This window comes from Rhinatrema bivittatum, chromosome 19 (genome assembly GCF_901001135.1).
Source record: "Rhinatrema bivittatum chromosome 19, aRhiBiv1.1, whole genome shotgun sequence".
Lineage (NCBI taxonomy): Eukaryota > Metazoa > Chordata > Amphibia > Gymnophiona > Rhinatrematidae > Rhinatrema > Rhinatrema bivittatum.
Window position 1 is genome coordinate 13688565 of NC_042633.1, and position 26262 is coordinate 13714826.

Here is a 26262-nt window from a genome sequence, read left to right on the forward strand (position 1 = left end):
ACTTCCTGAGACCCAAGCTATGTCTGCATATATTAAAGAAAACCTAACCAAAGGTTTCATTAGACCCTCGACATCCCCGGCGGGTTTTGGGTTCTTTTTTGTGAAGAAAAAGGATGGTACTTTAAGGCCGTGTATCGACTACCGAGGCCTGAACGCCGTGACCCGTAAGGATCGGAACCCGCTCCCGCTCATCAGCGAGCTGTTTGATTGGCTCCAGGGGGCTCGAATATTTACCAAGTTGGACCTACGTGGGGCCTATAACCTGGTCCGCATACAACCTGAGGATATATGGAAAACCATGTTTAATACGCGGGATGGACACTATGAGTATGTAGTAATGCTCTTTGGGCTATGCAACGCCACTGCCATCTTCCAGAGAATGATGAATGAAATCTTCCGAGACCTTCTATACTCCTTCGTCGTAGTCTATTTGGATGACATCCCAATTACTCGGCCTGGCACTATTCTCTCTGACTTTATTCAATGCACAATCCATTTCCAAGAAAACGCACATTCTCAACGACCTCCTCTCCGAAACTAAACCAGACATCTGTGCTATCACAGAAACCTGGTTAAAAACCACAGACACAGTACTAATAAATCAGCTCCCCACCCAGGCCTACGACCTCCTCTCTATTCCCAGGCACAGAAGTGCTGAGGGATCCTTTAATAGCTAAGAACTGGAAGGTTCCTAAGGTGTCCAGTTAAAACCAGATTGGGTGTGGCAAACTCAAAGAAGCTAGTGAACTGGCTGAGCATTGCAGACTGCTTGTGGCAGCCCCAGAGAGGATTCTTCTGTTTCCTGTGCAGATAAGGCTGTCTTAATTGGAATTACTATATAGTAGAGAATCTGTGCATAATAGATCTCTGTGTTTCTAATATTCCTCTACTAGTGCTTTGAATCTTAGCCTCTGAACTCTGTGTAATAGGAAAGTATCTCAATTTCCCTTCTTTCAAGCGCTCTGACTCTTAATTTCTGTGGTGCTCTTCTGGGGGAAAAAAAAAGAAAAAACCAAAAAAAAACCTGCTGGTTTTCTTTCACTATTCCTTCTAATCATTGCTCTGTGCTCCACTAATATCTGGGCTCTAATCATTGCTCTGTGCTCCACTAATATCTGGGCTTTCTGTGCAGTAGAACTGCTCTGTTTATACCTTTCTCTAGGTCTGTTATTATATAATAATTGTAATTGTTCCTTGCAAACTGTTTGTTTTTAAGATCCAGTATACCTGCATTTCTATTTTGTATAGCTGTTCTTTAATAATCTGGTTAATATTGGCACAGAAGTGCTGAGGGATCATTTAATAGCTAAAGGACTATTAAAGTTCCAGAAAGTGTCCTACTCTACCCAGCTTGTCCCTGGTTAAACTGTTTCCCTCCCACCCTACCCCTCTACCCACCCACCCCTGGACTTAGATTTCTAATATAGACTGACTAAATTAGCATTAGCAACAAGATAAATTAGTAAGTTGGTAATGGCTAAGGAAATACCTATCCAAAAATTTACCAATATGAGAACTATCCAATGCAACTGTTGTGGAGCCTTTATTCTGAGGGAAAGCATCTGGAGACTTGGAGCTTGCCCAATCTGTGCACAGCTCTCTTCTTTGAAAACAGAGCTGACTGTGGTTAAAGCTCAATTAGCTTCAATTACAAGAATTACACCCACATCGCATTACTCAGAAAATAATTCCCCAACACGAAAGAATAACCAGGAGTCAAGAAAAAGAAATACGGTAGACTCAGGTAGGATAACACATGTGTCCCAAAGTCACCCATTCTTGACAGATGGGAAGCCAACAAGTATACCCCCCCACTCAAACAGGTCATCAAGTAAATCATTAAAAACCAGGAGAGAAAACAAGATGGCGCCCTGAGCGGGAGCATAGGCGCAAGCTCCGTTTTTCTTATTGCCTACCTTAAGCTTTTCTAGCGATATTTCTCTCTGAAATGCCTCACAAAAGAAAGGGCAAGGTCCAGGTATTTCCACCCGACCCAGACCTTGCAATCGGACAACGGCTAATAACAGACTTCGCCGCGGCCGCACCAGAAGTGGGGGAGGTTAGCCCCATTGGAGTTGTGGCGAGAGGAGAGCCATATTCTCCCGGGGAACTCTCACTAACCCCCCCGGATCCCAAAATGCCGGCTCGAGCTTTGCCCCTGGAAGGCGCCGGAGGTGCTGAAATATATACCCAAGAGGTGAAGATATTTCAGCGGGGTGGCCCAGAAGACGCCCTAAAGGCTGGTGACCCCGGAGGAGCCCTGCAAACTCGCATGGCTGAGACGCCAGGAAGTGAGGGGGAAATGGCGGCGTCTACCTCCAGGACAACGGGGGAGCCAGGCGAAGGAGCAGGAAGCGGGGTAAGAAAACCTTTCACCCAGCAATTTGTTAAGCCGGCAAAAATAACCCTTGACAATATCTGGGATCTCATGAATGGGATGCTGGTTAAACTAGACAATCAAGCCCTGCAACTTGAAAATATTTCAACCAAATTTGGTTTGCTGGAAAGAGATACACAGCAGAAATTTATTGAACAAGGTAACTCTATCAAACAAATAACTGACGATATTAAAAGCCTTCAGAATACAAATGCCTCAATAATATCAGAAAGGATGTCCCCATTGAGAATCATGTGAGACATTTAAATCTGAGATTTCTGAACTTTCCGATTATAATGGGGGAAATTCCTCTGCTATCATTTAAGAAATATATTTCGGAAGCCTTGAAGATTCCTCAACAAGAGATACCACCGGTAAAAAAAATATTTTTTCTTCCAAAAAGAACAAGCACTCCCTTAATGGTTCCACAACAAGGGTCAGGTTTTCAAAATCTGACCGATTACCTTGAAAACTCTAATATAGAAATAATAGACGTGCAGTTCTTTTTGTCTCTTTCTATGAAGAAAGTGATGTCTCCAAAATAATGAGAAATTACTTTAAAAATATTTCTACATTATTCTGCGGTGGACTCATTCGTGTTTACCCGGATTTGGCAAAATCTACTCAGCAGCGTAGAAAAGATTTTTTGCAGAGGAGACCTGAGACTATAGCACTGGGGGCTAGCTTCAAATTGAGGTACCCCTGCAAGTGCATTATCAAACTGGCCAGGAATATATATATTTTCTTTTTACCAGATCAATTGAGGGCTTTTCTGTCTGGTAGGAGACCACCCGATGAGAATGTTGGGACAATGGAAAATTAGGTGCGGAGTTGGGCATAAATTGTGATAGATGTTGTGTGTACTCCTTGAATATTTCCTTTCTCTCCAATATTTCCTAAGTATTAAGAGACTTGATATGATATTATGTTATTTCTATTATATGTTGGAAAATTATTATTATTTTTATTTCCTAAATGTCTCTGAAATTTCTAATACAAATGTTTTGTTTGTATATTGTTTAAAAGATGATAAATAAAGAATTAAAAAAAAAAAACAGGATTACAGTGGGCTCTGGTAGAATTAGACCTGTAACAAGGAGACACACACAGTATCAAATGCAACAAGAACATAAAGCCTTCCCTATATTAATAACTGAAGAAGTTCTAGAGAAAAACATTGAAGTGTTACCAGAAAAGAGAAAAAACCAATGCATGCAGAATTTCAAGATCCATAACCAAAAGAAACAGCTAATTGAGATGGATAACTCTGGCATCAGTAGCACAATTGCAAAAGGAAAGAGTGAAGTGAATAACAAATCTCAACTAAAGTCTCATAAGGAGTACAGGAAAAGCAATAACCTTAAGGAGAGTACCTGGAAAGCTATGACCACAAATGCTCATAGTTTGGGAAATAAAATCCCAGATCTGCAGGCCCTAATGATGGAGGCAGAATTGGACATTGTTGCTATCACAGAGACATGGTTCACAGAATCTCATGATTGGGATACAGCAATACCAGGCTATAACTTGTTAAGGAAGGACAGAGTGGATAGAAAAGGGGGAGGTGTGGCTCTTTATGTCAGAAATAATATCCAATAATTAATTCTCCCAATCTCCGCTAAAGTGAGACCCAACTAATGTATATGTATCTCAATATTAATCTCACCCTCCTGTGTCTAACAATTTTTTATGTATCAATTTTTGTTTAGTTTTAATTAAAAAATAATTTGGAATGGAAAAAGGTAAGTTTCATACATATGAATGCATGCCTCCTCGGCCTTGCTTCAATTCTGTGGTGTAATCATAAACTTACCAACCTCCCAATCCCTTTTTGTTTGTGTATCTTCTTTATTTTAGTAAATTTGTTAATAAATAATAAAATTGTTCACTATATAACGCCAATAATGGCTTTTTGCTTTTTTACTTGTTTTTGTGTAAGATGTTTATAATCAAAACGCCATTAATTTGCTATGAATTTATGTCAAAAGGCTGTGCTCAATAACTTTATAATGTAAACCTCTTTAAGGTGAAAAATTTATAGTTAGAAAATGTCCATAGTAAACGCCATGATAGTAAAATATTGAAAACGTGTGACTTATCTCCCAACACAGCTGTGTTTCGAAAAGATGTCCTTTCTTCCTCAGGGGAGTTTATATCCGTTTAGTGGAAAGCGCTCTCAAGTTCCGCCAGTTCTGCAGACTCTTCTCCTGGCCCGAATTTGAATGTTTCCTGCCTCAAAGTGGCAAACGCTGTTCAATGGCGTACTAGTTTCCTCGGCGTTCTTCTCTTGTTGACTAACACTGATCCATGGCAATGGTTGTTTCTTTCTCTCAGGCTTAACAGCTCTGAATGACGCCATCATTCAGAGCCGTCATTCAGAGCCTGTTCTCTCAGGCTTAACAGCTCTGAATGACGCCGTCATTCAGAGCTGTTAAGCCTGAGAGAAAGAAACAACCATTGCCATGGATCAGTGTTAGTCAACAAGAGAAGAACGCCGAGGAAACTCTGAATGACTGCGTCATTCAGAGCTGTTAAGCCTGAGAGAACAGGCTCTGAATGACGGCTCTGAATGACGCCGTCATTCAGAGCTGTTAAGCCTGAGAGAAAGAAACAACCATTGCCATGGATCAGTGTTAGTCAACAAGAGAAGAACGCCGAGGAAACTAGTACGCCATTGAACAGCGTTTGCCACTTTGAGGCAGGAAACATTCAAATTCGGGCCAGGAGAAGAGTCTGCAGAACTGGCGGAACTTGAGAGCGCTTTCCACTAAACGGATATAAACTCCCCTGAGGAAGAAAGGACTAGAGATGTGAATCGTGTCCTCGATCGTCTTAACGATCGATTTCGGCTGGGAGGGGGAGGGAATCGTATTGTTGCCGTTTGGGGGGGTAAAATATCGTGAAAAATCGTGAAAAAATCGTAAAAAAATCGAAAAAAACGTAAAATCGCAAAACCGGCACATTAAAACCCCCTAAAACCCACCCCCGACCCTTTAAATTAAATCCCCCACCCTCCCGAACCCCCCCCAAATGACTTAAATAACCTGCGGGTCCAGTGGCGGTCCGGAACGGCAGCGGTCCGGAACGGGCTCCTGCTACTGAATCTTGTTGTCTTCAGCCGGCGCCATTTTCCAAAATGGCGCCGAAAAATGGCGGCGGCCATAGACGAACACGATTGGACGGCAGGAGGTCCTTCCGGACCCCCGCTGGACTTTTGGCAAGTCTTGTGGGGGTCAGGAGGCCCCCCCCAAGCTGGCCAAAAGTTCCTGGAGGTCCAGCGGGGGTCAGGGAGCGATTTCCCGCCGCGAATCGTTTTCGTACGGAAAATGGCGCCGGCAGGAGATCGACTGCAGGAGGGTCGTTCAGCGAGGGTTCCGGCGCCTCGCTGAACGACCTCCTGCAGTCGATCTCCTGCCGGCGCCATTTTCCGTACGGAAAATGGCGCCAGCCATACGCGTATGGCCAGCGCCATTTTCCGTACGAAAACGATTCGCGGCGGGAAATCGCTCCCTGACCCCCGCTGGACCTCCAGGAACTTTTGGCCAGCTTGGGGGGGGGCCTCCTGACCCCCACAAGACTTGCCAAAAGTCCAGCGGGGGTCCGGAAGGACCTCCTGCCGTCCAATCGTGTTCGTCTATGGCCGCCGCCATTTTTCGGCGCCATTTTGGAAAATGGTGCCGGCTGAAGACAACAAGATTCAGTAGCAGGAGCCCGTTCCGGACCGCTGCCGTTCCGGACCGCCGCTGGACCCGCAGATTATTTAAGTCATTTGGGGGGGGGTTCGGGAGGGTGGGGGATTTAATTTAAAGGGTCGGGGGTGGGTTTTAGGGGGTTTTAGTGTGCCGGCTCACGATTCTAACGATTTATAACGATAAATCGTTAGAATCTCTATTGTATTGTGTTCCATAACGGTTTAAGACGATATTAAAATTATCGGACGATAATTTTAATCGTCCTAAAACGATTCACATCCCTAGAAAGGACATCTTTTCGAAACACAGCTGTGTTGGGAGATAAGTCACACGTTTTCAATATTTTACTATCATGGCGTTTACTATGGACATTTTCTAACTATAAATTTTTCACCTTAAAGAGGTTTACATTATAAAGTTATTGAGCACAGCCTTTTGACATAAATTCATAGCAAATTAATGGCGTTTTGATTATAAACATCTTACACAAAAACAAGTAAAAAAGCAAAAAGCCATTATTGGTGTTATATAGTGAACAATTTTATTATTTATTAACAAATTGACTAAAATAAAGAAGATACACAAACAAAAAGGGATCGGGAGGTTGGTAAGTTTATGATTACACCACAGAATTGAAGCAAGGCCGAGGAGGCATGCATTCATATGTATGAAACTTACCTTTTTCCATTCCAAATTATTTTTTAATTAAAACTAAACAAAAATTGATACATAAAAAATTGTTAGACACAGGAGGGTGAGATTAATATTGAGATAGAAATAATATCCAAGCATCTGAGCTGCAAGGAAGTTGGGGCAAGGAAGAAGCACTATGGGTCGACCTAAAAAAAGATGATGGAGCGTCCATTTATATTGGAGTGGTTTACAGGCCTCCAAACCAAAAGGAAGAGATGGACAGAGATCTGGTTGAAGACATCCATAAGATAGGTAAGAAGGGGGAAGTGGTGATCGTTGGTGACTTTAATATGCCAGATGTAGACTGGAAAATCCCATCTGCAGAATCTAAAAATAGTAGAGCGATAGTGGATGCCATGCAAGTAACTTTGTTCAAACAAATGGTATTGGAACCCACGAGAGAAGGAACTATACTCGACTTAGTGCTCACTAATGGAGATAATGTCTCTGATGTCAAGATGAGCGCCCACCTCAGCACCAGTGATCATCAAACAGTATGGTTTAATATCACTAAAAGAATATGGAAAAGAAGCACAAAGACCAGAGTTCTACAGTTCAAAAACACGGACTTTGAGGAAACGGGGAAGTACCTAGAGGAAGAACTAAATGGATGGGGAAATGAGAGCGATGTGGATCAGCAGTGGACCAATCTAAAAGGAGCAATCACCAAGGCAACTGCTCTATATGTTAGAAATGTAAAGAAAAGCAAAAGAAAAATGAAACCTATCTGGTTCTCAAAGGAGGTGGCTGACAAAATTAAAGCTAAAAGAACAGCATTCAAGAAATATAAAAGATCCCAAAGGGAGGAGCACAAAGAATATTTGATTCAACAATCAAGTTCACGCTGCTACCGGCAAATCCCCATTCGAACTGGTTTACGGGAAACCACTGAGACCTCCACTGCCGCTGGAGGCCCCCAGCACCTCACCGGCCGTTCAGATAACGGCTCGGCAACTACAGACATTGTGGCACACGACTCAGAAACAGCTACACCGCTCGGCCGTGTCCGCCAAGTAAGCGGCCGACCACCACCGACGACCAGCTCCCATCTACCAGCCCGGGGATCGAGTCTGGCTCAGCACCAAGAACATCCACCTCAGGCTCCCATCACGGAGATTCGCACCCAAGTTCTGTGGGCTATTTCGGGTTGCTGAGCGAGTGGGTCTGGTGTCATATCGGCTGAGACTACCTTCTTCTCTCCGAATCCACAATGTCTTTCATGTGTCCCTGCTTAAGCCTGTGGTCCTCTCTCGTTATCATCGTACGCCTCCGGATCCTACGGCTACTGCCATCGACGATGACCCCACGTATCAAGTGCGAGAGGTTCTTGACGTCCGCTTCCACAACCGTAGATGGGAATACCTACTGGCGTGGGAGGGCTGCGGTGATGAAGATAACACCTGGGAACCCAGCCGCAATATCCTTGACAAGAGCCTTTTGCAACAGTTCCATCAGGACCATCCAGGAAAACCAGGTCCTCTCAAGAGGGGCCATAAAGGGGGGGGGGGTTCTGTTGCGTTCTCCACCGCTTCCCCTTCTTTAGCTCTGAACAGGGCTCACCTCTGCTGCTGGAAACGCCGCGTTCCGCATGCCCGGGACGCCTACGGCTCTGCTGGTTCCTCGTGGCGGCTGCCATTGCTTGCCCGACTCCCCGCTGCCCCGCGCGCGCGTGAGGACGCACACTATGTACGCACAGTTCCCGGAAGTCTGGCCCCGCCTGTGCTAATTACGCCACGCCCGAAGTCTGATATAACCGGCGTCAGGACGCCTTCTCTTTGCCTTGCAACGAGGTTCACTACTGCCTAGTAGTTCTGAGTTGCGCTTCGTCTGTTCCTCGTTCCTGACTGACCTTTGGATTGCCTTTGACTTCGCTTCAGCCTGCCGCCTGCCTCTGACCTTGGTCCGTTCCTGACTTTGCTTCTGCCTGCCGCCTGCCTCCGACCTTAGTCCGTTCCTGACTTCGCTTCTGCCTGCCGCCTGCCTCCGACCTTGGTCCGTTCCTGACTTCGCTTCAGCCTGCTTCAGTTCACAGCCAGCTACAGACTCCATTCCAGTCTACAGCCTGCTCCGGTTCACAGCCAGCTACCGACTCCGTTCCAGTCTACAGCCTGCTTCAATCCACAGCCAGCTACAGACTCCATTCCAGGCTACAGCCTGCTCCAGTTCACAGCCAGCTACAGACTCCGTTCCAGTCTACAGCCTGTTCCAGCTTCAGTATTCTACGAACCCTGCCTCACGGTCCGGCTTAGTACAGGTATCGCTGCCGCCCGCTGTCCTGTCATCAGCTGGCCCTCGACCTGCACTGCCGGCCTAGAGACTATCCTTCACTCTTTGGACTTTTCTTACTACACTCCCTGCCCAGGCTTATCTGCCATTGACTCTGAGCTGATATCCCAAGTCCCAAGGTTCCAGGACCCTACGGGCTCCTCCTGGGGGGCTCCTGGTTCCCGGGTGAACACCGCCAGCCTGTGGCTCTGCCTCCCGGCCTACCCGGTCACCCTGGGTAGTCCGGCCCAAGGGTCCACTATCCTGCCTGCAGCACCCAACTGCAACAGCCATAGTGCTGCTTTGGATCAGAAAGGTCTCCTGGTTGGAGAGCATCACCCTGGTGTAACAGAAAGTGATCCTGTGGAAAAGAACTGCTCTCCAGGTGATACATTGTCCTCTACCACTGAGGACAAGTCTCCCAGGGCTACTACCCAGGAGAGAAGGGTTAGGTTGGACATCATAAGAAAATAAGAACATGCCATACTGGGTCAGACCAAGGGTCCATCAAGCCCAGCATCCTCTTTCCAACAGTGGACAATCCAGGCCATAAGAACCTGGCAAGTACCCAAAAAACTAAGTCTATTCCATGCTACTGTTAATAGTAATAGCAGTGGCTATTCTCTAAGTTAACTTAATCGATAGCAGGTAATGGACTTCTCCAAGAATTTATCCATTCCTTTTTTAAACCAGCTACACTAACTGCACTAACCACATCCTTTGGCAACAAACTCCAGAGTTTAATTGTGTGTTGAGTGCAAAAGAACTTTCTCCGATTAGTTTTAAATGTGCCACATGTTTAACTTCATGGAGTGCCCCCTAGTCTTTCTATTATCCGAAAGAGAAAATAACTGATTCACATTAACCCATTCTAGACCTCTCGTGATTTTAAACATCTCTATCATTTCCCCCCTCAGTCATCTCTTCTCCACGCTAAAAAGTCCTAACCTCTTTAGTCTTTCCTCATAGGGGAGCTGTTCCATTCCCCTTATCATTTTGGTAGCCCTTCTCTGTACCTTCTCCATCGCAATTATATCTTTTTTGAAATGCGGCGACCAGAATTGTACATGATATTCAAGGTGCAGTCTCACCATGGAGCGATACAGAGGCATTATGACATTTTCTGTTTTATTCACCATTCCCTTTCTAATAATTCCCAACATTCTGTTTGCTTTTTTGATTGCCACAGCACACTGAACCAATAATTTCAATGTGTTATCCACTATGATGCCTAGATCTCTTTCTTGGGTGATAGCTCCTTATAAGGAATGTAATATTGTGTATATATAGCATGGGTTATTTTTCCCTATATGTTGCGGTCCCGGGTCGGCCCCGGCCGCATCGCCTACCTCCCGGGGCTTCCGGGCTCTCCCCGTCCTCCTCGGACCTCCAGGCACGCTTGCCGCCGCGCTCCCAGCACTCGCGTGCAGTGCCCGGGCCTGCCTCTGCTTCTGCCGCCATGCCTTCACTCCGGCGGAGCAGCCGGCGTCCGGCCGCGGCTGGCCCCGCCCCCTAGGCACACGCGCGCGGGCCGGCCCGAGATTTAAAGGGCCAAGCGCGTGAAACCTGCTTCCTCCCTCGGGTGACGTCAGACGCCGTAGGGGCTACTTAAGCCCTGCAGTCCCTCTCCTCTGGGCCTTGCAACGAGGTTCCCAGGTTCTCCTGTCTCAAGTTGCTGCATCCTGAGTTCTCCTGCTCCTCCTGTTTCCTGATCCCGGATTGGCTGACGGTGTTCCTTGGCTCTTGACTTTGGACTGGCTTACGACGATTCCTGGCTTCTGACCTCGGTTCGGCTTGCGGTGATCCTCTGGCTTCTGACCCCGGACCGGCTTACGTTGACTCTTTGGCTCCTGACCTCGGACTGGCTTACGGTGATCCATTGGTTCCTGACTCTGGACTGGTGAGCGACGACCCTTCGGCAATCAACCTTGGACTTCATCCGACTCGGCCCCCGCGGGTCCTCCTAAGTCCCAGCGGCCGGGTTCCTACAGGCTCCTCCTGGGGGGACTCCGGCTTCCAGGGTGAATGTCCTAAGTCCCAGCGGCCGAACTCCTACGAGCTCCTCTCGGGGGAGGATCGGCTTCCAGGGCGAAGATCTTCCCATCACTGGACCAGCTCCGTCGTCTCCACCCTCCTCGCCAAAGCCCTTGGTCGCATAGGGCTTCCAGAGTTCCTCCTTCGACCAGTTCCGAGCCCGTCTTTGCCGCCTCCCGGTCGGGGCCACTGCTGCCACCATCTACAGCAACTTCTCCTCTGGTTCCGATCGGCTCAAGGGTCCACGAATCCAACACTATATGCATCACCTTGCACTTATCCACATTAAATTTCATCTGCCATTTGGATGCTCAACTTTCCAGTCTCAGATTTTCTTCCTGTAATTTATCACAATCTGCTTGTGATTTAACTACTCTGAACAATGTTGTATCATCTGCAAATATGATAACCTCACTCATCGCATTTCTTTCCAGATCATTTATAAATATATTGAAAAGTAAGGGTCCCAATACAGATCCCTGAGGCACTCCACTACCCACTCCCTTCCACTGAGAAAATTGTCCATTTAATCCTACTCTCTGTTTCCTGTCTTTTAGCCAGTTTGTAATCCATGAAAGGACATCACCACCTATCCCATGACTTTTTACTTTTCCTAGAAACCTCTCATGAGGAAGTTTGTCAAACGCCTTATGAAATCCAAATACACTACATCTACTGGTTCACCTTTATCTAATATTTATTAACTCCTTCAAAAAAGTGAAGAGGATTTGTGAGGCAAGACTTGCCTTGGGTAAACCCATGCTGACTTTGCTCCATTAAAACATGTCTTTCTATATGTCCTGTGATTTTGATATTTGGAGCCCTTTCCACTAATTTTCCTGGCACTGAAGTCAGGCTAACTGGTCTGTAGTTTCCCGGATTGCCCCTGGAGCCCTTTTTAAATATTGGGGTTACATAGACAGCCTCAAGCCTTCAGGTAAAATGGATGATTTTAATGATAGGTTATAAATTTTTACTAATAGGTCTGAAATTTCATTTTTGAATTCCTTCAGAACCCTGGGGTATATACCATCTGGTCCAGGTGATTTACTACTCTTCAGGTTGTCAATCAGACCTACCACATTTTCTAGGTTCACCGTGATTTGGTTCAGTCCATCTGAATCATTACCCATGAAAATCCTCTCCGATACGGGTATCTCCCCAACATCCTCTTTAGTAAACTCCTAAGAAAAGAAATCATTTAATCTTTCCACGATGACCTTATCTTCTCTAAGTGCCCCTTTAAGCCCTGGATCATCTAATGGTCCAACTGACTCCCTCACAGGCTTTTTGCTTTGGATATATTTTAAAAAGTTTTTACTGTGAGTCTTTGCCTTTACAGCCAACTTCTTTTCAAATTCTCTCTTAGCCTGCCTTATCAATGTCTTACATTTAACTTGCAACGCTTATGCATTATCCTATTTTTTTCTGTTGGATCCTTCTTTCAATTTTTGAATGAAGATCTTTTGTCTATAATAGCTTCTTTCACCTCCCCTTTTAACAGTTTGTGTGACCCAGACTACATCCTTATGTTCACTTCATCCATTTTCACAACCATTTCCCTCTCTCATCCTGTAAATCAGGATTTACCTGTTACGTTCGGTGGATCACAAACTCATTCATGGCCCGTGACTCATACCTGTCAGCTGGCCCCAGACGTATGGTCTCCCTATGCCGCATCACCCCAGCTGTTTCTGATTGCCCCCACATAGCTTCCTATAGATAGCACGGTAAGAAGCCATGCCACACTGCTCCAGCCATCCTGTCCTCAGTGCGGCAGGATGCCATTTGGACATCATGGCCTGATTCGCCCTCTCGGAAGCCATCTCCTCCTCCTTCTATGGGGTGGATTTGCAAAGCATTGCGCAAACATCCATGTGCTTGCTGTTCCTGGAGATGAAGATGGACGCGCATGTTATAAAATCAGATGACCGCAAACACATGCATGCCAAATTTTACAATCTGCACATGCATGTGCAGGTGGTGAGCACAAGAGGGGGCACATTTTCATAAAATATATGTGATGACGCAATTGGGCCTTTCCCAGTTCTCTGCCCCCCCCTACCTACCTACACTACCTACAGCCCCAGGAATTTAATAAAGATTTTTTTAACAACTTCTTGTACATTTCTGCTATTTTAAAGCCTTGGCTAAAGTGTGCTATGTCATCTATCCCCCTGTTTTTTCAAAACTTTGCCTATGTTTACGTTTAAAAGAAAAAAAAATAAAAATAAATAAATAAATAACCGATAAAAAAAGAAGAAGGGGGTGTTGTGTCGTTATGGGTGCAATACTGCATCTGGTTGTGCATGGCAAACAGTAGAGGGTCCATGATAGATAGATAACTGCCCAGGATGCATCTCTTTTTCCCAAGATTCCATGCACATTCTATGAAGGCTTCCTGTGTAGGTCCAAGTGTGTGGTCTCTTTCTTCCTTTTCTTTTTCCACAGCCAATAAAACATTTCACTTACTTTGAAAAGCAGCTCAGCTTCTTAAAAAATATCTTTTTTCCATAACCCTGTGCACAGCGTGCTCTGTTCCAGCCATCATAACAATATTCTGTACTTGAATAAAAGCAGCAGCGCTCTAGTGGAAGAAGTAGAGGGGTTGAAATGAGGAGGGGGGTTCTGGAATGTCTAAGAAAAACACTAAAGTAATTTATGACTTTCTGATGAAAGCAGCTTCTTTGCTTTTTAACAAATAAAATAGGCTCTTTACTGGCTTGCTTTTCACAAAAAATATAATATGATATGAATTCTACTCATTTTTAGAATTATACATTTTGAATATTTTAAAAATAAAATTTGGAGAGTGATAAAATGCATTTCCCTTTCTCACTTCTCTGTAGGTAGTATGGGGGAAGGCTGGGTGGGAGTAGCTGCTTTTATCTCTGCTACAGAAATTCTCTGCTGCGATAAAATTACAACCCAAGATAAGAACTTTTGCTTCATAAAAACTTGTCTCTTCTTTTTTGTCATCAGCCTGAATTCAGAAGAAAGAGTGGAAATTAGTGAAAACCAAGAGAAAACACTGGCACAAAAATGTATTGCAAAAATAAAACAAAAGGATTTTCTTCTTTTATATTTTAAACAGAAAACAGAAGGATTTTAATGGCTGATACCTACTACCCTTTCAAAGCCCACAGCTGCTTAATGAGCCTGCTCATTCCTTCCAACTTGGCTACCCTCTGAGCGCCCTACTTATAAACAAAGAGTTTTGAACATACACAGGAATGATGTCATAGCCTGTGATATCAGGCCAAAATGGCTAAAGTGCAGCATGGTTCACAGCATCACAATTAAAACTCAGTTTGTTTTGGTTTTACTGTGCATGCATGGCTGTCACATAATTTACGGACCCGTTATAAAAGCTGCCATCTTGGATGTGCGACATTTTGTGTCTACAGTGCCTGCTTACATCTTGAGAAATCCACAAAGGCCAGACAGGGGACATGACTGGAAATGACATCATCAAAAGGGACAAAGGGGTGGGGCATGGGTGGGGCTATGATGGATGTCAACAAAGGGTGGGTATAGAGTGAGGAAAGGGGTGGGTCTTAACCCAGAAGTTAACTCTGATTGGCTATGGTGGTGCCAGTGGGCAGGGATTAAAACAGAAATGGGCATGACCATCTGTCAAAACAATGTTTTGATACCTGCTGTATCCCTAAACTACTACTATAGATAATAGGGATGTGAATCGTTTTTTGACGATTTAAAATATCGTCCGATATATTTTAAATCGTCAAAAATAGTTAGAGGCGATATTTAATAGGAATTCCCCCGATTTATCGTCAAAAATCGTAAATCTGGGGAAGGGGGAGGGCGGGAAAACCGGCACACTAAAACATCCCTAAAATCCACCCTGACCCTTTAAAATAAATCCCCCACCCTCCCTAACCCCCCCAAAATGTTTTAAATTACCTGGGGTCCATTGGGGGGGTCCCATTGTGATCTTCCACTCTCGGGCCACGGGTGCGTTGATAGAAATGGCGCCGGCGCTACCTTTACCCTGTCATATGACAGGGAAAAGGTAGCGCCGGCGCCATTTTGCTTCCTGTCCCCCGATGTCACGAGCATAGGAGATCGCTCCCGGACCCCCGCTGGACCCCCAGGGACTTTTGGCCAGCTTGGGGGGGCCTCCTGACCCCCACAAGACTTGCCAAAAGTCCAGCGGGGGTCCGGGAACGACCTCCTGCACTCGAATTGTGTTGCCGTACGGCCGGCGCCATTTTGCAATATGGCCGGCGCCATCGGGGGATAGGAACCAAAATGGTGTCGGCGCCATTTTCTATCAATGCACCCGTAGCCCGAGAGTGGAAGATCACAACGGGACCCCCCCACTGGACCCCAGGTACTTTAAGACATTTGGGGGGAGTTCGGGAGGGTGGGGGATTTATTTTAAATGGTCAGGGTGGGTTTTAGGGATGTTTTAGTGTGCCGGTTTTCCCGCCCTCCCCGATTTACGATTTACACGATATTTACAAAAACAAAACCGCGACGATTTGATTCCCTCCCCCCCCAGCCGAAATCGATCGTTAAGACGATCGATCACACGATACACATCTCTAATAGATAATTCACTCATAATATAGGAAGTATAAGTGATTTAGGGTTTGTTAAGTGATCCTTTTTTTTTTATAATTTAATCTTTATTAATTTTTCAATATAAAGTAAGACAATCTTACATTAAGGAAAACAAGGATACAGTCATGTCATTGCATTGTAAATTACAAATTCATTCATTGACTGATACCTTACACTAAGAAACTGAGGAGAAGAAATCTTTAGGAGCTTCATCTAAACATCATTTTTCATATTACTAACAGAAAAAGCTAACTAATGGTAGCCATACTCAGTTCTAGATCCCACTTAGTGTAAACTAGGTACATTCACAGGAATTACTCTAGCATTAACAAAAGACTTAAGTTGCTCTGGATAATGAAAAACAAAGCATTCTTCTTGTCGTTTAATAATACACCTGCTAGGATATCTCAACACATAAGAATAACCCAAATTCTTAACCTGGGTTCTAAATGTTAGAAATTCTCTTCTCCTTTGCTGTGTAACACGAGCAAGGTCCGGGTAAACTCTTACCCCAGCTCCATAAAATGGAGTTGAGATATTTTTAAAGAAATTCTTCATAACAACACCCAGATCAGACTCTGAGGCAAAAGTAACTAGAAGAGTTGCCCTATCACATAATTCTAAAGATGAATTTTCTAAGTATCCAGTTAAATTTTCCATAATCTCAACCTCAGGTCTGTTTTCAAATCTGGGTATAACTCCTTGTGAGGACACCGGAAGAACACCGACTCCACCCCTGAGCCCCTGACGTCACAACTAGGGGCCAGGACGCCCATAAAAATGGCGTAAGTGCGGCGCCCCGTCGACGCCGGCGCGCCACCAAGCCGCGCCCACACAAGGGGCACGCCGACTTGTTCCGGCTTAGTCCGGCGCAGGGTGGAGCAGAGGAGCGGCCAGGCCTCCGAGGCAAACAGCCTGCCAAACGAGGAGATTCAAATACAGCTAACAAACGCAGTGAGTAGCGGTTTGATTTGAAAAATTTTTCCTGTCTAAAAAATGCCTCCTAAAAGAAAGGGGAGGGTTCGGGTCTACCCCCCCGAAGCTTCTCCCTTAAATGCAAACCAGCGTTTAATAACTTCTTACACTCCTGCGTTGGTATCCAATGTGGAGGAGAATATCCCCGCTATGACCGCAGAGATGGGAGCTCTGTCGCCATTTGGGGAAGTGACTCTGTCTCCTCCTGACCCCCGGCGCCAATTAATGATGTCACCCACCTGCTCTCCTGTGTTGGCTGGAGATCAGTTAGCCGAAGTGGCTACAACTGAAACGGCAGGAGTAGAACACAGGTTAGAGCTTCACAGCATACTGGTTTCTCCTAAAACCTCTGAAGAAGGGGCAGTTGGAGGAAAAGGAGTAGAAACTGTAACATCGACCCCAGATGAAGGGGCAGGAGAAAGACCAGGAAAGCTGTTGAAGGTGGAAGAAAGGCCGGCAGGAAAAGAGGGTGAGATATCCCACTTTTCAATACCAGCTAAGCCAGCAATTGTGACCATGGACTCATTATGGGACTTAGTGGCAGGCTTAAGTAAAGCTCTTTTTGATACTAATGCAACTGTGGGAACCCTTAACATAAAGATGGAAAAAATAGAAGATAAATTAGAGAAAACTGTGTCTAGAATAGATAAGATGGAAGTTGAAATTGAAAAAAATACTAATGTTCAAGTAAAGTTAATTAAAGATATTACATCAGTATCACGTAGAATTGAACATGTTGAAAATTTTTCCAAACATCTTAACCTCAGATTTACAAATTTTCCTAGGGTTGTGGGACAGACAATAGAGGTTACTCTTAAAAAATATTTTCTTGAAAATTTAAAGCTTAGTGAAGACAGATTGCCTTGTATCACTAGGCAAATATTCCTGAAGTTAAGTGATCCTTAATTGACAGCAAAATATTGGATTTAGCAATATTTTATTTATATATGTATTTTTCTTCAAAGGCTTGATAATGTGGATTTGGAGAAACTGAGTATTATAATCATTATTGTTTGGGGTTATTTTTCTTCCTATTTCCTGGCTCAATTTCTTTTCTTTTCTTGAAAATGGTTTTTGTACAATTTTGTATAAAAGCCAGTAAAGATAAAATGGGAAAAAGTAAACTTTCTTTGATAAATGGCTCAGAGTTTGAGAAAAGAGCTTGTACTTTCCCTCTATAAGATCTTATTGTAAGCTTTGAGCTCTAACCGGGGGCTTCTAAGAAAAGGAAAGAAAGATTTTCTTGGTCTTGGAGACTAAAACTCTCATTGCTTCATAAGAACATAAGAATATGCTATACTGGATCAGACCAAGGGCCCTTCAAGCCCAGCATCCTGTTTCCAAAAGTGGCCAATCCAAGCCATAAGAACCTGGCAAGTACCCAAAAACTAAGTCTATTCCATGTTACCGTTGCTAGTAGTAGCAGCAGTGGTTATTATCTAAGTCAACTTAATTAATAGCAGGTAATGGACTTCTCCTCCAAGAACTTATCCAATCCTTTTTTAAACACAGCTACACTAACTGCACTAACCATAATCCTCTGGCAACAAATTCCAGAGTTTAATTGTGCGCTGAGTGAAAAAGAACTTTCTCCGATTAGTTTTAAATGTGCCACATGCTAACTTCATGGAGTGCCTCCTAGTCTTTCTATTATCCGAAAGAGTAAATAACCGATTCACAGATGAATTAAGTAAGAAAACAGGTGGGAGAGAAAAAAAAGGGGAAAAAATGGATAAAGTGCGTAGCTTGCTGGGCAGACTAGATGGGCCGTTTGGTATTTTTCTGCCATCATTTCTATGTTTCTATGTTTCTATAAAACATCCCTTTAGAGATAAAGAGAAAGAAAATGAAAAGAAACAAGTGAACTCAATTAACAGAGTATAAGTTTTGTCTGACAAGAAATGAATTGGTGACCTACTATTCTTCTTGACCAGAATTTAGGCCTGGATTCATCATTCATCACTGAATGATGAATTCAGTGAAAACGGGGGGTAGGGGGGAAAAGGGGGGGGGGTCGGGCCTGCGAAAGCCCATAGCCTTCGCACCACCGAATAGCGCCACCGTGAAAGGGACCTTCTCCTGATCCAGCACAAGAGTCCCGCCCGCCCACCCCACATTCAAGATTCCATCAGTTTTAGTACTTTTGCCTTGCTTTGTTCCAGTGTTTTTTGCCTTGTTTGGCTCAGCTATTTTTGCCTTGCGTGGCTCCGCTATTTTTGCCTTGCTTGGCTTCGTTATTTTTGCCTTGCTTGTTCCAGTACATTTGTCTTGCTTTGCTCCAGTGTGTCTGTATTTTTTGCCCCAGTGTTCTTGCATTGGGCCCATACCTTTGGACTTCCAAGAACTCTTGGTTTTCAAGAATTTTCCTTTCTGGTTCGTATGACCTACAGGAGGCACCTGCACCCAGAGTTTCTTTTCCAGTATTTGGTTTCTGTGTTTCCAAGTTCTACGTTCCTATGTGTTTCCTTACAACCTGCAGCAGGGGCCTTTATCATCCATGTTCCAGTTCCAGATGCCTTGCTTGTTTTACGACCGCCCAAAGGTGGGAGAGGACCCCCTTTGAGGGGGGTACTGTTACACTCCTGCTTGCAGGTCCAGCTTAGAGCAGGTTTTTACCTTTGCAGGCTAGAGGCCGCTGATGTTTCCTTCTCTTCACTGCGGCAGGGAGCCGTGGACCTCGATGCTCCTCTTCATGGCATGGAGCCACCGGTGACGTCATTGCCACTCCATGGCCAGAGACCGCAGTCCCCAGTCTCGCTTGCGGCAGGAGCCGCCCTCAGTCAGCCTCTTCGCGGCCCGGACGCTGCCTCTCTCTGTTGGGGCCTACTTCCTGCTTACAGTCCTGCTCCTGTGCTTCAACGTCTGCAGCAGGGCCGTTGTCCGTGGTGTTGCACTTTCTGCTTCCTTCCTAGGGAGTGAGGCCAAGTCTTCTTCGGTGCCTTAAAGGGCCAGCAAGGGAGTGGTCCCTCTGGCTCCATCTGACGTCATCATATGGGTGTTTCCTGTCCAGCCCTATTTAAGGGCCTTGCTTCCACTCTGTCCTCGCCTTCGCAAGGGGTTAGTCCTCCCTAGACATCTCATCTTCACTCCTGCTTGGCAATCCTTGTTCTTTGTGGGATCCCTCGTTGTTTCATTCCTGGTCTCTGCTGATGTCTTGATGTTCTGTGTTCCAGTCCTGATGTTCTGTGATTCCGTCCCGATATTCCATGATCCAGTCCTGATGTCCCTGAAGTTTTGTAATCCAGCCATGATGTCCTGAACCCCTGGTTCCTTCTCATCCACCTTTCTTCGCGTACCACTGTCGTTGTTCTTGACCATCCCCACAGGTGGGCTGTGTAGGGCACCTCGTGGTACAAGGCCTGCCTTCTCGCTTGCAGCACAAGCCTCCAGAGGGTCATCCTTGCCTGAAGCCAAGTCCTGTCTTGGTCCTTTGTCCTGAATCTCGTTCCGGACATCGGATTCCCTTGTGTCTGCTTCCGTCCATGACCAAGACTCTGCCAGAACCTGCTCTGCTCCAGCATGGTCCACGACTAGCCATAGGCGGCTGTGTAGTGTGCGCACCAGTGCAGTCCTCTACTGAATCTTCGACATGTTCCAGTCTCAAGTTCCACTTCTACTCCTGGAGTATGCTTCGTGCTCTGCTTGGTCCACGACCAGCCATGGGTGGCTGTGTAGGGTGCGCTGCATTTCAGTTCTCAACCAGTACTTTCGTCTGAATCCTGAATCCTTGTTCCGAGTCCTTCCAAGTTCCAAGTCCTTGTCTGAGTCTTCTTAGTGCTCAGAGTCCTTCCAAGTTCCTCGTCTGAGTCTCCACATTTCAAGTTCCTCATCTGAGTCTCCACATTCCAAGTTTCTCGTCTGAGTCTTCATGTTCTAGAGTCTTCGTCCACCCTCGCCTCCTTCCCAGCATCAAGTCCGAAAGGGATTGGAGTGGTCAAAGGACAACTCAGAGACCAACCTTGCATGGTTGGCCTCACTGAGGCTGTGCAGGTCAGCGGGGGCCTGGTCTACAGTCTTCTCCCATGCTCAGACACATCTCGCCTGCCTCGGTACCACCTTGGAGTTCTCTGGGGTCGTGCTGTGCTCCAAGGGCACACAATCCTCTCGGAAATGGGACCGCTCTCCTAGCGCTCCCTAACAACAGCAACCTGGGAAACAAGTTTAGCTTCAAACACTACTTTTCTCCTCTATAGATTATTGTAATTCTCTTTTACTAGGTTTACCTGCGAATTCTTTAAGACCTTTACAGCTTCTCCAAAACGCAACTGCCAGAGTCCTATGCGGAGGAAAAAGATATGAGCATATCACGCCAACCTTGATAGATTTACACTGGCTTCCAATAAATCAGATAATTGAATATAAAAACTTTTGTGTATCATTCTCAAATCATTAAACTGTGACCGAACTGAATTGCTAAATGCCTCCTTACATCTGCAGATACCTCAAAGGAATCATAGATTTGCAAATAAAGGTCTTCCTACAGTGCCTTCCATAAGAACAGCACATCTATCTGAAGTGAGAGACAGAGCGATCTCAGTGGCAGGGCCTAAACTAGAGATCTCGCTATCAGATGAGCTTAGACTCAAAAAAGACATCAAAATATTAAACAAAAAACCTTAAAACCTGGTTATTTAAAAAGGCTTACAAAAATTAAACACTGTCAAAGACTATACAGCCAGTTGTGATAATGTAAACTTTAAAGCAATGGACTAAGCACAAGCAGCATTCTAGCAGTCAGATGCTTTTTCCTTAAGCATTTTTTTACCCTTTTCCCTTGTTTTTATGTATTGCTTTGAAAACCTTATTATTTTACCCATTTATTTTTACAGAATTTTAGTTTAAATGTATTTTGTATCTACTTTACTAACTTTTAAATTGTCTGTATTCTTATAATTTAAGCATAAATACTCTTAGGGTTTTTTTTCTCTTTATTTTAATTATATTTTAATAAACTTTCTTTAAATTGTTTTGCACTTGTTTTAATTAATTAATTTTATATAATTTTTGCAATGTATTTTGAATTTTGTATTTATTTATTGTACACCATCTAGATTGTTTACAGATTGATGGTATATAAAACAAACAAACAAATACATAAATAAAAAAAAATAGCTTTCAGAAGAACTCTCGGTGCCAGGGAGTCAATTTTCCTTATTGATTTTATAAAGAGTGAGGCCGTATGTAGAGAGCTGCAAGAGTAAAGAGTAACATGAAAAATAAAAATACTACCAATAAACTCAAAAACACAAGAACAATCCAAAACGGAAAAATAATGTTAAGCGTGTGCATCCCAGTTAAAAAAAAAAAAAGACCTTTTTATTAATTACAAGAGAGAACACATCAGAAAAGAAAGAACAATGAATGAAAAATTATGAAAAGCAAAGATGCTTAGCCAGGAAGGCTTCTGAAGGAGGAGGACGTATTCACACAAAATCCCAGGAAACAGAAAAGAGAAAGAAAAACACAATCAATTCCTATAGATTCATTTATGAAACAGACATAAAAGAAACAAAAGTTACAATTGCATAGAAAGACTCTTCTCTGACTGTGTTACTTACCAGAATCCTAGAACTCTGGAGTTCTTTACTCCATGTAAGAAAGTTATAGAATTTTTTGTTCTATATACATTGAATTTGATTAGAAAAAAAGTATAGTTTGCTAAAAAAAAACAAAAACAGAAGTACTTTTGTAAAACACATAATTTATTTGAAAGATTCATTAATAATTTACTCTAACGCATTAAATGTTAAACGCATAATACTTGTGTTCTCATTTGATTACTTCCTCTTAAATGTCTCCCATCCCCTCTACCCCTGAGGGATGTACAAGTGGATTTTAATAGGGATGTGCATTCGTTTCATTCATTTAATTTGTTTCATACGTTTCCCATTACATGTCAATTAGATGTGCATTCGTTTCATATGTTTCATACGTTTCTTAATACATGCTTGTATAGGAAACATATGAAACGGATGGAATGAATGCACATCCCTAGATTTTAACCCATTAGTCCTGGTTAGGTGCCCTGACTGGGAGGAGAGTATCCCTTGTATCTGACCCCCCACTCTTTTGTACCCGAGTACCTAAAACATCAAATTGTCATACTCAGCCACTGAAAGTGGGAGGGTTGCCACACACAAAGGGGGGCATTAAACTTGAAGTTATTTTTCTATGCAAGATTTCACCACATTGTACTATTGAAGCCTGACACATATTTGATGTTTCTATCATATCCTCACATTCCCCTCTTTCCTACAGCATATTCATTTTGTGTGCCTTAAGATCCTCTTTTCGGAGTTTCTGTTTCAGGCATTTTAGCATTTTAGTAGCCCTATTCTCAACTGCTTCCACCCCCTCAGATCACTTTTCCGGTCTTTATTTTATTTTTTTTACCTTTTCCAGTGTGTGCCTAATCTTATACACCACTCTTATCTGAAATAGAGCCTCTTGGTACATTATTAATAGACAAATTTGCTCTGTCCCCCTCCACATTTCTCTCTGTTAAGGCTCCTGTCTCTACCTGCAGTGAGAGCTGTGGTCCTGGATTCCAGAAGGCCATTCTAGAAGGGCAACCTGCCTGCTGCTTTGACTGCATCCCCTGCTCCAAAGAAGAGTTTAGTAACCAAACCGGTGAGTGCTATGAAGCCCACTCAGTAGTGAGCATATTTAGTAGGATGGAGGGATGGTATTAGAGGGTACAATGGTTCTGGCTCGGTCAGTTTAAAGGACAAAATCATTACAGGGTGTGCAGTTACAGTTCCAAGAAAATCCTTAAAGACCAACATGTTCCAGCATATTTATTAAAATCTTAAAAAGTAGATATTCTAGTGAAGAATTGCCTTGTGTTTTATTTCTTTATTTAAAAAAAAACATTTACATTTTCAACCCAACATACTCAATGGGGTACAAGAAACATACATAATAAAAAGAAAAATATATCTTCCAACTCATATCAATAAATGAACAAATTGTATCACATACAAAACATTGGCCTTAGTCAAACTTAGTTCAAGCACCAACTTAGTAGAAACACAGACAAGATTATCAAAAGAAACCATGTCTACAAACTCCAAAGTTAAAAGGAAGACTGCAGGAAGGTGATATTCCTTAGATACAAAGGAAATTAATCCCTCTTCATTGCCAAAAGCTTGCCTACACCATCTTACTGAATGTTTGAATGCACTAAAACATACTTATATCTCCTGTGATGTTTCCTTGAGTTGAAGTCCCTCAAAGGTTTGGAGATCTTACATAATTAATGATGTAAGATCTTTATGAAGATACCTATGAATAACGAGAACATAACAATCTATATATATCATATGTATGGTGTTATCTGTCTTTTGGAGGGCTCTGATTTGGATACACCAGTAGCCAGCAGGGAGTGATCTCCATCATCTGACACACATACTCTGCAAACCTGCACATCCCTGGAAAACACAGTGGCAATGACTGATAGAGTAAAGGGTTCTGGAAGACTACATGAGAGAGGACATCAGCAGACTTGCAAATATGTGGTGAGACAGGGAATGAGTCTCATGGTCAGACGGGGGGGATAGACATGAGTACTGGGTTCATTCATATTTACTACATGTTGAAATTTCAGTGGGTGTCAGCAGACACTATTAATTATCTCAGTTCTTTTAGATGGTTGAATAGAAAATAACACATTTGAAAGTATTCTTCCTTTCATGAGACTAGTGAGAGAACAAATATTGCAAGCCTTTTGTACTTGAAGTTCTACGGTTAAAAGTTCAAGGGATACTGTGTCCATTTAGACTTTATTGTATGGATTTCACCAGCTGGACAATAAGCCTTTTTTAATTTGCCAAAGTTTAATCTAACTTACTAATTTTCAAATTACCTTTCAATTTGTAAATGAATACTGAAGGCAGGATTCAAACTAGAAAGCCTCCACAAGCAAGTTACATTGAAAGAACTACTACTTCAATTCAATCATAACAAATTATAAACAAAATAATAATGCCTTTAAAATCAAGCTACATAGGTATATCTTATAATTCAACAAGACGATAGTTACAAATAAGATGGGAAAAGATAAAGAATCTAAAGATGAATGATACTCCCATTATGATTATCCTCATCTAGCCAGATCTGGACTTGCTTCTTCCTACAGATGTCAAGGAGTGTATGAAGTGCCCTGAAGACCAATGGCCGACCAAGAGACAAGATGGATGCCAGAAGAAGACCATTGAATTTCTGTCCTATCTAGAACCCTTGGGCATGGTCCTGGCAATTATCTCTGTGCTTGGTGCCCTGATGCCAGCCGCTGTCCTTGTTATCTTCATCCAGAACCGTAACACACCAGTTGTGAAAGCAAACAACCGTGAACTCAGCTACCTCCTATTATTAGCCCTCATACTGTCCTTCGAGTGCTCTTTAGTGTTCATAGGCCACCCCACGACACTCACATGCATGTTGCAACAGATGACATTTGGAATTGTATTCGCCATCTGCATCTCTTGCCTGCTAGCCAAGACTATTATGGTGGTCATAGCCTTCAAGGCCACCAAGCCAACGAGCAACCTAAAGTTTTTGGTGGGACCACGACTGTCCAATGCCCTGGTATTAGCCTGCAGTCTCGTCCAGGTCCTCATCTGTGTCACTTGGCTGATCATGGCTCCCCCATTTTACCAAATGAACATGAAATACCAGATGGGAAAGATAGTCCTTGAATGCAATGAAGGGTCATTGGCTGCATTCTGCTGCATGCTGGGATACATGGGCTTTTTGTCTATTATCTGCTTCATTGTAGCCTTTTTCGCTAGAAGGTTGCCCGACAGTTTTAATGAGGCTAAGTTCATCACCTTTAGCATGATTATATTCATTGCTGTCTGGCTCTCTTTCATTCCTGCTTATCTAAGCACAACAGGGAAATACACAGTGGCTGTAGAAATATTTGCAATTTTGACCTCCAGTGTTGGGTTGTTGGGTTGTATATTCTTCCCCAAATGTTATATCATCCTATTTAGACCAGACATGAACACCAAGGAATTCCTAATGGGGAAAGCCACAAGGAGCCTCAAGAAAACAACGTAATTGTATTGTAGCATATTGATTAATAAATATCTCAGTTTACATGATACAATCTTTTTTTCTGAATATACTTTTCCTTGAAGCAGCGGCCTTAGTAAATAAAAAAATAACTTTGCTCATAGCTGATCTAAAAAAATCACCCTCAGTGAACTTGAACATTGGAATGTAGAAATAAAGTCTTCTCTGCCAATCTGGTACTACCAGATATTGTAAACACTTCACTTAAAATTTATAAAGCATGGTGGCTTCTCTGATAGATCATACGATCATAAAAACATAAGGACATGCCATACTGGGTCAGACCAAGCGTCCATCAAACACAGCTTCCTGTTTCCAATAGAGGCCAATCCAGGCCATAAGAACCTGGCAAGTACCCAAAACTAATTCTAGTCCATGTTACTGTTGCTAGTATTAGCAGTCAACTTAAGTCAACTTAATTAATAGCAGTTAATGGGCTTCTCCAAGAACTTATTCAATCCTTTTTTAAACAGAGCTATACTAACTGCACTAACCACATCCTCTGGCAAAAAATATTCCAGAGTTTAATTGTGCATTGAGTGAAAAAGAACTTTCTCCGATTAG

The 26262-nt window shown here is 43.5% G+C and overlaps 1 protein-coding gene across 1 annotated transcript; it reads left to right on the forward strand.

The window, feature by feature from the left end:
- The first annotated feature begins 2137 nt into the window (after positions 1–2137).
- Positions 2138–25683, forward strand: LOC115081156 (vomeronasal type-2 receptor 26-like). The gene is made up of 3 exons (XM_029585662.1): positions 2138–2359; positions 23130–23253; positions 24761–25683. Exons 1-3 carry the CDS (start codon positions 2138–2140, stop codon positions 25681–25683), a joined length of 1269 nt encoding a protein of 422 aa, XP_029441522.1.
- The last annotated feature ends 579 nt before the right edge of the window (positions 25684–26262 follow it).